The sequence below is a fragment of the Eubalaena glacialis genome, chromosome 7, assembly GCF_028564815.1.
Source record: "Eubalaena glacialis isolate mEubGla1 chromosome 7, mEubGla1.1.hap2.+ XY, whole genome shotgun sequence".
In the NCBI taxonomy this organism is placed as follows: Eukaryota; Metazoa; Chordata; class Mammalia; order Artiodactyla; family Balaenidae; genus Eubalaena; species Eubalaena glacialis.
The window spans coordinates 80,885,794-80,898,007 of NC_083722.1; the positions used below are offsets into that span (position 1 = coordinate 80,885,794).

The following is a 12,214-nucleotide window of genomic DNA, read 5'->3' on the forward strand; positions in this document are numbered from 1 at the left end:
AAAAAGCCGACCACTCACTTTCTCAGCCTCCATTATGGCTAAAGCCTAGGCTTGTGACCTGGGCTTGGAAACTCAGATGTAGCCATCCTAGACTGAACTGGGGTTTAGGGTGCAAAGAAGCAGGAACAGCAAAGAATTATTTTGATGACATCAGAGAGTGTGCAATAGACTAGTGTCTGTGTGGCAGTTATGAGAGCTGTGGTGTCTAATATTTAACAAGAGTAGAAGGAATGCTGTTACCAGACATGATATGATTCTGGATATGACTGTGGATGCCTTGGCTCTCCAGCCATCTTGGGGACTCTGTGACCTACCCAATATTCTTTCAATAAATTCCTTTTCTACTGTTTTTGTTGACTGATAGAGCTAAATTGTAGATCTGAGTGGAGGCTAAGAGTAGAGTACAGTGAGGACCTATATAAAGCCAACAGTGAGGAGGGCACTGCAAAAAGAAAGAACTAGGGTCCTTGATGGCAACACTTTTGTTGAATCAACCAACTCCAGAGTCTGTCCTTCCTCTGCAACTCTTTTTCATGTGAGATAAAAAGTTTCATTATGGTTTAAGCCAGTTTGAATCAGGTTTCCCATTATTTGCAGCAGAAAAATACAGATGGAGATTATGCTTTATAAGCCAAAATTATAATTATTAATACCATCTAGCCAACTATTAGTGGTGTTGGGAGAACTGAATAAGTCATTCTAAGCAAAGGGAATTGCCTAGGGCCTGGTACACAGTGATCCTCCATCAATGTTAGTTCCTTTCTAATTTTACCTGTAGTTGTCGAATACTGATGCGTAAATCTGATTCATTAAATCCATATGGAATATTCCAACCAAGAGGACCAAATTTCTTTCTCTCTTGCACAAGGGCATGAAAAAAACAAACTCCAAACAGCAACTTCTCCCATGCCTTTAAGATAAAAATATGCAACAAGAAAAAATTCTGATCAGATTTCCATTACTAAAATGAGGGGAACTGATGATCTTTCATTATAAGATTCTATGATCATATATCTCTACAAACTTTTATTTAGAAAGACTATCTGAAATAATGCTTACTATAAAAAGTATTAATCTTATGACTTATCCAAAACCTCCAAGCTAGACAAACTACAATAACATTACACTTTATTAAAATGCAATAGTGCTGGAGAGACATGCCAAGATGGCAGAATAGGAAGACCTTGAACTCACCTCGTCCCTTGATGCACCAAAATTACAACTACTAACAGAGCAACTATCTATGGGAACAACCTGAAGGCAGAAGAAAAGATTTTCCACAACTAAAGACATAAAGAGAGAACCACAAGATGGGTAGGAGGATCAGAGACATACTGTAGTCAGGACCCAGGTTTGCTGACCCACAAATGAGAGGAATATCACAATTATAGAGGTCCTCCCCAAGGAGTGAAGGGTCTGAGCCCCACATTGGGCTCCCCAGTGTAGGGACCCTGCACTGAGAAGACAAGCCCCCAGAACGTCAGGCTTTGAAAGCCAGCAGGGCTTATGTTCAGGAGAGCTGGTAGGCTATAGAAAACAGAGACTCCACTCTTAAAGGGCGTGTGCAAAATCTCCCTTAGTACTGATGTTTCCTTCCATGCAGGGAAACTTCAATTAATGTAACACTCTTGGATTTTCTTCATCCTTATACTCACTGGTGGAGGGAAGAGTACCTATCTGATGGGTAAATTTGGGAAAAGTCAAGCAAATATGCTTTGCTCAGCTTTTCCCTTTTCTCTCTTAGAAGTGAGCTTCCTGCAGCGAAGGAAGTTTTCCTCTGTTCCTCTGGGTAGATAAATGTACTTAATTCTGGGTTCAGTAATACTAAGCCCACTTGTTCACAGATGTAAACTACATTTTCCAACCTAGTCTATATCAGTAATTAAGGTTATAATTTGGTTCCCCTATGTTTGTACTTTTTCCTGTTTCTTAACTGGTAAGAATTTGGGCAGAGAAAAGGAGTGCTATTTATCGGAACTCCTAACGTCCTCAATACCATGTGCAAAACTTTTTTACAAACGGATACACTGAAGAGTGTTATTAATATGTCAAAACATTATTACTAGAATTTCCATGAAGGCAGATTTTTTTGGTGATGGCAGTGTCTATTTTACTCTCACTGCATTATATCGTACCTAACAAACATATTTGTTGAAAGAATAAATAAATAATGTTAAAATAGATTGCTACTCTTGGGTCTTAATTGTCTTAATCAAATGCACTGTTGGACTTTTGTACAAACTAAGAAATATTCATTCATTCAACAAATATTTATTTGAGTATCTACTACATGGGAAGCAGAACACAAACAATTGGGAATAAAATAAGATAGGTACAATTTCTATCTTCTTAGGAAATGCCTAAAGTTTAATATTAAACAAAATATTTATGTTTTCATATTTTTTCACTATAAAAACACATTTTAAAAGTTCCAGAGGCTGAATATTACCAGTTCCTTTCCCTCGCATCCATTGAAAAACTGAGGATCAGAAACTGGATGAGTGAGATATGATTGGAGGAGATTTAGCCGAAGACCCGTAGGAGGTTCATTAGTCATTTTTACTCCATTCTGTAGAATTGTTACTGGGAACTAAGACAGAATAAACAAAGAGCATTACTCTAGATAACCAACTCAAGTCCTAAAAATACATACACTAGTGGATTAAAAATAGGTATAAGGGAGGACTCCAGAAATATTTTTAAAACCTTTTAAAGTTAAGCATTTAAGATATACAATGTATCAATAACAGATAACCAAATAAATGTACTAAACTCCATAGGAAATAAATATACTTTTGGAGATGGGTAACTTGTGAGCCAAAGCCTAAAGGATGAGTTACAGCCTTCGGGAGAAAAATCTTCACATATTTTTTCCAACGTGGGCATCCAGGAGACAGCGAGGTGACAGTTCTGTAGGCAAACCCAAGTTCCTTCCTCTATTGCTGCGTTAATCATTTTTGTTGCAATTGGTCCTTGTCCCTGTCCCAGTGAAATAGCTTGAAATTTATTTCCAGACATAGCTTTATCATTTGCAAATTTCAGTAGGCCTAAGAGGGCACACACACAAAAAAATGGTTTCACTGCTTACTCTAAAATTATAAAATATGCCTTATGTTTCAGTGTATAAGTATTTAATTGTGAAAAGTTCTAGTTACCTTTCCTTATAAATACCGAATTTACTGATTTACACTCATCTAAGAAATAGATATTGAACAAGATGATTTATTTATAATTTATTAAGTTGACATTATGCACTTACTGGCCATGGGATCTGCTCCTGGAGATAACACAAAAATTAAGGGAATGGTGCAATTTGAATCCAAATAACTCTTTGTCAAATCAAATGGTGGAGGCTCTACAAACTTTTTCCCTAGTTTGTCAGTTACATAGTTAGTTATGGCTGGAGTTATCTGTTGAAGAGAGAAAAAATACGATCTTTAGAGTAACTTTTATTTCACATAACAACTTTGGTTATTACTGAAAACCGACAGAGTAAACTATGAGTCTAATGGATAAGAAAAGCATGCAGCATATCATAGGCAAAGCACTAATTTTCCTAATATATAAAAGGTATCTATAAATTGATGGGACAAGGCTAACAATCCAAAAGAAAATGGGCAAAGATAAACAGTTTATAGAAAATGAAATAGAAATGGATCTTAAACATATGAAAAGATGCTCAACCTCATTTAGTATAGCAGAGACTGCAAACTGTCCCCATTCTGTGTCTCCTTTTGGTAACAGAAACCCAAGTTTTCCCAACCTTTCATGCAGCTAGATGTGGCCATGTGACTAAGTCTTGGCCAGAGAAATACAAATAGAAATTATATATGGAGCTTCCAGAACCTATTTTTTATAAGGAAACTGTTTGCCTTCAACACTCTCTTTTCCTGTTCAATAGATGTGGTGTTCATGACCCAGCTTCAATCTCACTGACAAGGACCACACTTTAGGAGTCTTCTCTAGCATGAGAGAAGGAACTTGAATCTCTGGATGATCTCAAGAACAGAGGTGCCTTGCCAGCCCTCAAGCAATACTCTGGGCTGTTAGGAGAGATAGAGAGATTAACTTCTATTTTATTTCAGCTACTGTATTTTAGGTCTCTTTGTTACAGCAGCTTTGTCTATACCCTAATACTTATAAATAAGAAAAATACAAATTATAATTATACTTAGATACCATTTTTCACCATCAGATTGTTATATAAATGGGACAAAGATAGCCTGTGTGTATTTACCCCTGGATTGTTTATTTTTCACAGTAGGCTAAAACCTGTTAGCTCAAAAGTCCACTGGCACCAAATTCAAAATGTTACATATTCAACTGTTTTAAACATAGCCCAAATAAGCAGATTTTTAACCATTTAGAGTCTGCCTACTTTTCACCCAACATCTGCTAGCCATAAAAAGATAAGCCCCAGGATATAAAGACCCCAAGCCACTGCTGCCCTTCAGAGCTCTGACACAGAGACTCCCAGCCGCCATGCTGATGAATAATGTTGCCCAGACACCACACAAGTCCCCTCTCCATTAGGAATTCCTTTGCCTTCCCCTCTCCTTTGGAGTTGTGGACCTCCCCTCACTCCCAGCCTCTGGACAGACACCTGCTATGAGGGATTTCTTCCTCCCCAACAAACAAACCTGTCAAAGTAACATCTAATGAAACTCACGTGTGCTGCTGCCACCTCGATCAGCCCCAGAATCCTCAACCCCTCTGCACAGATTGGCAAAGATCCAAAAGTTTGGCAACAGGGCTTCCCTGGTGGTGCAGTGGTTAAGAATCCGCCTGCCAATGGCGGGGACACGGGTTCGAGCCCTGGTCTGGAAAGATCCCACATGCCACGGAGCAACTAAGCCCACGCACCACAACTACTGAGCCTGTGCTCTAGAGCCCATGAGCCACAACTACTGAGCCCATGTGCCACAACTACTGAAGCCCGCATGCCTAGAGCCCCTGCTCCACAACAAGAGAAGCCCGCATGCCTAGAGCCCCTGCTCCACAACAAGAGAAGCCACCACAATGAGAAGCCCGCACACCGCAATGAAGAGTAGCCCCCGCTTGCCTCAACTAGAGAAAGTCTGCACGCAGCGACGAAGACCCAACACAGCCAAAAATAAATAAATAAATAAATAAATAAATAAATAAATAAATTATTTAAAAGTTTGGCAACATACTGTGTGGGCAAAAGTACAGGTAAACAGATATTTTCATACACTGCTGAGGAAGAGCAATCTGGTATAACTTTCATGGAGGACAATTTGAAAGTATCCATAAAATTACAGAGGGCAAATCCACTGACACAGCAGTTTTGTTCCTAGGAATTTATTCTGATATATAGTTGCACATGTGAGAAATGACTTTTGAATAAGGTTATTCATTGCAGTGTTTTTATAATAGATAATATATAAATATTATAAAGATCCATCAATAGGAACTGGCTAAAGAAATTATTGTACACTCATACAATGGAATACCATGCAATTGTTAAAAAAAAAAGAAAGAGAACACTATTTATGAACTAGTAGAGAAAAAAGCAATATGCAAAACAGTGGATGCTACCGTTTGTGTTGAAAATAAATGGAAAAAGAATTTATATGTATGTACATTTATATGTGTATAAAAGGACAACAAGAAGCAGATAACATTAACTGCTTGAGAGGAAGGATGATGAATGACTGAGAGATGGAGACTGGAGGCACACTTTTCATTGTATTCATATATTCATGTGATTCAAAACAGTGCATCAGTTTTGAACCACAGGAAGATGTGACTTACTTATAAATTATATTAAAATTAATTAAAAATAAAAGAATGCTGTTCATCAATATTAGCAGCAGAAAAATCAGTACAAAGAGGTATCAGACATTATCTTCTAAATGCCAAACGACTTTCTAAAGGGAAACTAGGAATTTGATGGAGAGAGGAGTGATCATCACAGGCTTCTTTGGTCCTGGAAGGTTTGTGGAATACATGGGGAGGAAGGATAGAGGCTTCTATATGGGTAATTTACTGTAGTTGTGAGCAATTCTGTAGTTTTAAGTAGTAGAAGTTTCAAGGAGAAGAATAGTGGAAGTTTCAAGGAGCTTCTATATGGGTAATTTTGTGTAGTTGTGAGCAATTCTGTAGTTTTAAATAGAAGTTTCAAGCTGAAAAGAGGTTTGATTAGCCAAGGTAATAAGACTGCAAAGCTGTACTTTTGTCATTATTCTACAGGTATTGACAGGCTCCTGAAGGTTTTTTTAAAAAAAGAGATCACAATGACATAGCAGCTTTTTATTTCTTTCTTGAATAACTACACATGAGCAATGATGAAATCTTTTTCATCCTTTTACCATTAACACCATGTATAGTTTCTACCTAGCACAGTAGATCTTCAGTATACATTTTTAAGGAAAGGGAGATGCTGAGGACACAGAGACCTTGCTCCACATTACCCTACGCACTGGCCAGGGGCAATGCTCCCTGACATGATGTAACTGCAATCGAGTATGATAGTTTTCTATAGAAAAAGTATCTTGTTCCAGTAATTTAACATGAGAAGAAGTTATTAGACTTTTCTATAATATTAAAATATATATTTTAATCCTTCATGTAAGATACTCTAGAGAAGAAATTATGGAGACTTAAACAGACCTGGATATGGGCTTTGTGATGATTAATTTTATGTGCCAGCTTAGCTAGGGCACAGTATCTAAATACCTGTTAAGGTATTTTTAAAATAAGATTAACATTTAAATTAGTAGACTTTGAGTAAAGTAGATTACTCTCCATAATGTGATTCGGCCTCATTCAATCAGTTGAAGGCCTTAAGAGAAAAAAGACCGATTTCTACTGAGGAAGAGGGAATTCCGTCAGTAGACCACCTTTGGACTCAAGCTGCAACATCAGCTCTTCCCTGGGTCTGCAGCCTGCAGATTTTGGACCTGCCAGCTGCTCACAATCATCTGAGCCAATTCCTTAAAATCAACAGAATCCTACTGATTCTGTTTCTCTGGAGAATACTGACTAACACAGACTTTAACTGAATTTGGTTTAATGCAATTAAATTCAACTCAACTCACAGATATTTATTGAGATGTCCAACCATCTGCCAGGTACTGCTTTAAATCCTGGAGATATTGAACAAAATAAGACACGGATCCTGACCTCAAGAAGCTCAGAGTCCAGTGGGAGACCCTAACAAATAAACAGGCAATTATTGTGTATTCCAGTGTGGTCAGTGTGGTGTTTAAGCACAGGATCCCAAGCATGGCAGACAAACCAGTAACCCTACATGTGGTACTGAAACAACATCTCCATTGGTCATCAGAGAGCCATTCTGTGGAATGCAAATATGCAGGGGTTTCCCAGATGCAGAGCTACTCATTCCTAAGTTTACCATGAACAAGGGAAGCTATTTGTGATAAAATAATGAATAAAGCACTGTTTTGGCCTTCAAGGGACTTATTTTCTAGTGAAAAGAACATATATATATATATATATACATACAACTATCAGGTAGGAAAGAATGAGGTGCATTTTAACAATGTACAAAGGTCTTTGGGAGTTAGAGTAAGGAGAAATACTCAGAAGTCACGTAATTATATAGGCCTCTGTTTGAACATACTCAGAGACTGAATGAAGCATTAGATAACGCTCCTTGTGAAACTTTACTAAAAACATAAAATGTAAAAAAAAAAAAAAAGGAAAAAGAAAAGACAGGACCATTGCAATCACTTTCAATACCTTCATTTTATATGTGGTTGTAACTGGAACTCAGAAAGGTGAAGTGACTTACTCAAAGTTTTAAACTACATATATAAGCATAGCTTTTAGTTTTTTGGGTTTTTTTTTAACATCTTTATTGGAGTATAATTGCTTTACGATGGTGTGTTAGTTTCTGCTTTATAACAAAGTGAATCAGCTATACATATACATATATCCCCATATCTCCTCCCTCTTGCATCTCCCTCCCACCCTCCCTATCCCACACCTCTAGGTGGTCACAAAGCACCGAGCTGATCTCCCTGTGCTATGTGGCTGCTTCCCACTAGCTATCTATTTTACATTTGGTAGTATTTATAAGTTAGCTTTTAGTTTTTTGTTTAAAATTTTTCCTTTCGTAACACTATAACACTTTTCTCGAGTGTCTGAAAATTGGTATCAGCCTATTTATTTCACCTAAAGAAAGATTTTTGTGCATGTTTGAACTAATAAAATTATGACACATTCAAGATTTTCTACTATCTTCTGCTTCTAGTCAATATGGAGGAAAGGGACCAGATTTACCTTCTTGCCATAAAGAACTAAAAAATGGGCAATATTAATGAAACAGCCATTTTCAGACATAAGGTTGTTCAGACAATAGGTGGTACAGGATAGTGATCCCTGATAAAAAAAGAAACAAACAAGGTGAGACCTATCATTCCCTTGACTTTCCTCTGGGAGATACATTCCAGACTGTGTAACAAGGAGAGCAACTGAAAGTAGTACAACACAGTGTTGCTGAGTTGGGAAGACAGGAATCAGAGTTCAAGGAGGCTCAGGCTGCTGGAAGTTTCAGAGTTCAAATTTGAAGGGAAGTATCCAGAGAAAGAGCTCAGAAATCTGCATAATATTGTCCTTGTATCTTTGCTGAACACCATGGTATGTATACATAGGCCAAGCAAAGAGTGACTGGGGAGCTGTGAACTTGGGATATGAGGAGCTACCAGAGTTCATGAAAGGCTGGGAATCATTCAAGTTCCCAGTAGCCACAATGGAGAGTCCTTGGTGATCACTTGGGGCATTCAGTAAAGGCCCTAGAAGGGCCACACTTTAGCCATGGAACTAAACTATCCATGGAGTAAAGGCTATTCTATACCTGTGCTAACAAATCTTAAAACAATCTTTGAAAGGAGCAATCTGAATTTAACTGTATAGTCAAAGGGGTAGGTAAACCTTTCCTATAGAGAGCTAGATAGTAAATATTTTAGGTGTTGTGGGCCACATACAATTTCTGCTGCTTATTCTTTTTCTTTTTTTTTTAAATTTACTTATTTTATTTAATTTATTTTTGGCTGTGTTGGATCTTCGTTGCTGCACGTGGCCTTTCTCTAGTGGCGGCAAGCGGGGGCTTCTCTTCGTTGCGGCACGCAGGCTTCTCATTGCGGTGGCTTCTCTTGTTGCGGAGCACGGGCTCTAGGCGTGCAGGCTTCAGGAGTTGTGGCATGCGGGCTCAGTAGTTGTGGCTTGTGGGCTCCAGAGTGCAGGCTCAGTAGTTGTGGCGCACGGACTTAGTTGCTCCACGGCATGTGGGATTTTCCCAGACCAAGGCTCGAACCTGTGTCCCCTGCATTGGCAGGCAGACTCTTAACCACTGTGCCACCAGGGAAGCCCTATTATTTTTCTTTAAAACAACCCTTTAAAATGCAAAAATCATTTACAGTTCATGGGCTGGACAAAAATAGGTCACTGGCTAGATTTGGCCCAGAGGTGGTGTTTGCTAACCCTGAACTAGCAGAACAAAAGTCAACAATCTTTAAAGGAAGATGACAAAATCAAAATCATAAACAATGTCCAGCATCCAATCAAACATTACTGGGCATGCCAGGATGTGGGAAAATATAATCTATAACCAAGAGTAAAATCAGTCAATAGAAACAGATCCAGAAGTGATGGAATTAGCAGTCAAGGATTTAAAAACAGTTATTATAACTGTTTTCAAGTACTTAAAGAAAAATATAAACAGAATGAAAAGAGAAATAGAATATATAAAAAAGAACAAAATGAATGTTCTGTAAATGAAATATACAGTTGCTGAAACAAAAATTAATTGGATGGAATTAATAGCAGATTAGACACTACAAAAGAAGAAATCACCAAATTTAAAGATAGCAATAGAAACTGTCCAAACTGAAGTACAGTGATACAAAGGATTTTAAAATAATTAACAGAGTATCAGTCACCTATGGTATAATATCAAGCAGTCTAATGTATATTTAATTGGAATCATGGGAAAAAAATATTTGAAGAAATAATGGCCAAAGTTTTTCTCAAGTTGAGGAAAACTATAAACCTACAGATCCAAGGAACTCAATGAACCCATGTGAGCATCTGAAGTAAAGGTTAAAGTACCAAATAACAATAAGTTTAAACCTAGTACTTCATAAATGGCAAATTATCTCGGTTCCAAATAGAACACATTTGTCTTTTACCTTATCAGGTCTTAAGCACCGAAGAATTATGATTTTCTGTAGTTCATTTAGCCTCGTATCCATTGGTGCTGGAAATTTAGCATTGTGTGGCTCTTTACTATTGTAGATCTCCCGCCATTCAGCTATATTGTCACAAAAATGATTCCTAATGGAAAGAAAAGCTTAATGATTATCCTTTCATTGGGAAAAAATTTTAAAAAGAGATTGTTGAATGAGGAGATGAATCAAGACAGCTATAGAACTATTTTTTAAAAATCACTAGATTAAATTAAAAAATCACTAGATTACAAATTTACCCATCACTATTCAATGCTAAGTCATTGTGTTTAAACAATTACCTGAGTCCTTTGAATGCAGGAAATTCACTTGCACGACAGATTTCCTCCCAGCTTTTATCCTGTAGCCAAGTTGGATCAGGATTTTTCTCAGAACTCTTAAGACTTACACCTCCAGTTAAAAGAAACATCAGTTCCTGGTATTCAATCTCTTTCTTTGCCCTGTGTTCCCAAAATAAGGACTGTTGTAAATTGTTGTTTTAAAATTGAATGAAGTCAATTTCTGCTTATTTAGCCTGGATAAAACAATCAGAACTGACCTACCCTACTGCTATAAACAACTAGAAACTGGAAAAAAAATAAAAGAAACAATTGTTTTTAGAAATTATAATAGCTAGTGCAGGATTGTGGTCCATGAAAAAAAGGGAGACAAGGTGATCCCCATGATTGCCTTAGCTAACCGCTTGGAGGCACTTTTCAGACTACAAAGCATGAGGGTAATCAAATCAGAATCTAGGAGTACTGCTGAGTTGAAGAGACAGAGATCAGAGTTAAGTAAGGCTAAGGTGGCTGGAATTTGTGGGCAGAGTACCAGAAGGGAGGGAGATACATGGACGTGGAGCTCCAGAAATCTGCATACAAATCCTCTTGATTCTATTGCTAAATGCTGAGTTATGTATGAGTAGGGTAAAACCCCAGGAGGCTAGGCAAAGAATACCTGGGGAGCTGCAAACTAAGTAGCTACCAGAGCTCACACAGGACTGAATATATGAGTTATTGCCAACTAGAGTTGAATCTTTATTGAACACCAGAGGAATTCAGTGGTGACACTGGAGATACTTTAGTAGTGAAGCTAACCTAGCTGTAGAATAATGTCTACTCTAAAATTGTCATAAGAAATCTTAAAAATAAGACTTGAAGAGATCAAACGAATTCAGTATAATTTAAGTACCTGCAAAAGTAAAGTCTAGTGCTCTTTAAAGGAATAAAAAAAAAAAAAGACCCAGCACTTACCAATGTAAAATTCACAACATCCATAACCAGGAGAAAAGTCAGTACATAGATACGATGTAGAAGTGATAGAGATGATATAACAAGCAGATAAGAATGTTAAAAGAGCTATTATAAACATGCTGAAGGAGTGAAAGCGAAACATGAACATAATGAAGAGAGAAGTGGGCAAAATAAAAAATAACCAAATGAAACTTCTAGAGATAAAAAATTAAAATCTGAAAGAAAAATTCACTGACTTTTTCTCAGATTTACAGAAATTGAAAGTATGCATTACCGGTAGACCTACACTATAAGAAATGTTCAAGGAAATTTCATGTAGATGGAAATTTGAATCAACAAAAAAGAATAAAGAGCATTAGAAATGGTAACTAGTAGATAAACATAAAAGACATTTTTCTGTTACTTATGTCTCTTTTAAAAGTAATTGACTATTTATAGCAAAATAACAACGTGCTGTGGGCTTTATAACATATATACAAGTAAAATGTATGACAATAAAACAAAAGCTATGAGGGGAAAGATAAAAGTATATTGTTTTCAGTTCTTATATATATATGAAGTAGTATAATTTTACCTGAAGATAGACTATAATAAGTTCAAAGGTATACTATAACCCTAAACAAATCACTAAAATAATAAAACATAAAATTATAGCTAATAAACCAACAAAGGAGATAAAATGGAATCATAAAAATACTCAGTTTAAAGAAAAATAGATTTATAGAGACGTGGATGAACCTAGAGACTGTC

At 36.9% G+C, this 12,214-nt stretch overlaps 1 protein-coding gene across 1 annotated transcript in view; it reads right to left on the minus strand.

The window, feature by feature from the left end:
* The window catches only part of DNAH12 (dynein axonemal heavy chain 12), a 220,147-nt gene that overhangs the window by 17,213 nt on the left and 190,720 nt on the right, over window positions 1-12,214 (minus strand). Inside the window, exons 60-65 of the mRNA XM_061195447.1 lie at window positions 10,514-10,672; window positions 10,176-10,320; window positions 3,260-3,410; window positions 2,794-3,047; window positions 2,450-2,590; window positions 773-910 (exon numbers count right to left, since the gene is read on the minus strand). Coding sequence (XP_061051430.1) covers window positions 773-910; window positions 2,450-2,590; window positions 2,794-3,047; window positions 3,260-3,410; window positions 10,176-10,320; window positions 10,514-10,672 — 988 coding nt within the window. The remainder of the gene's footprint in view (window positions 1-772; window positions 911-2,449; window positions 2,591-2,793; window positions 3,048-3,259; window positions 3,411-10,175; window positions 10,321-10,513; window positions 10,673-12,214) is intronic.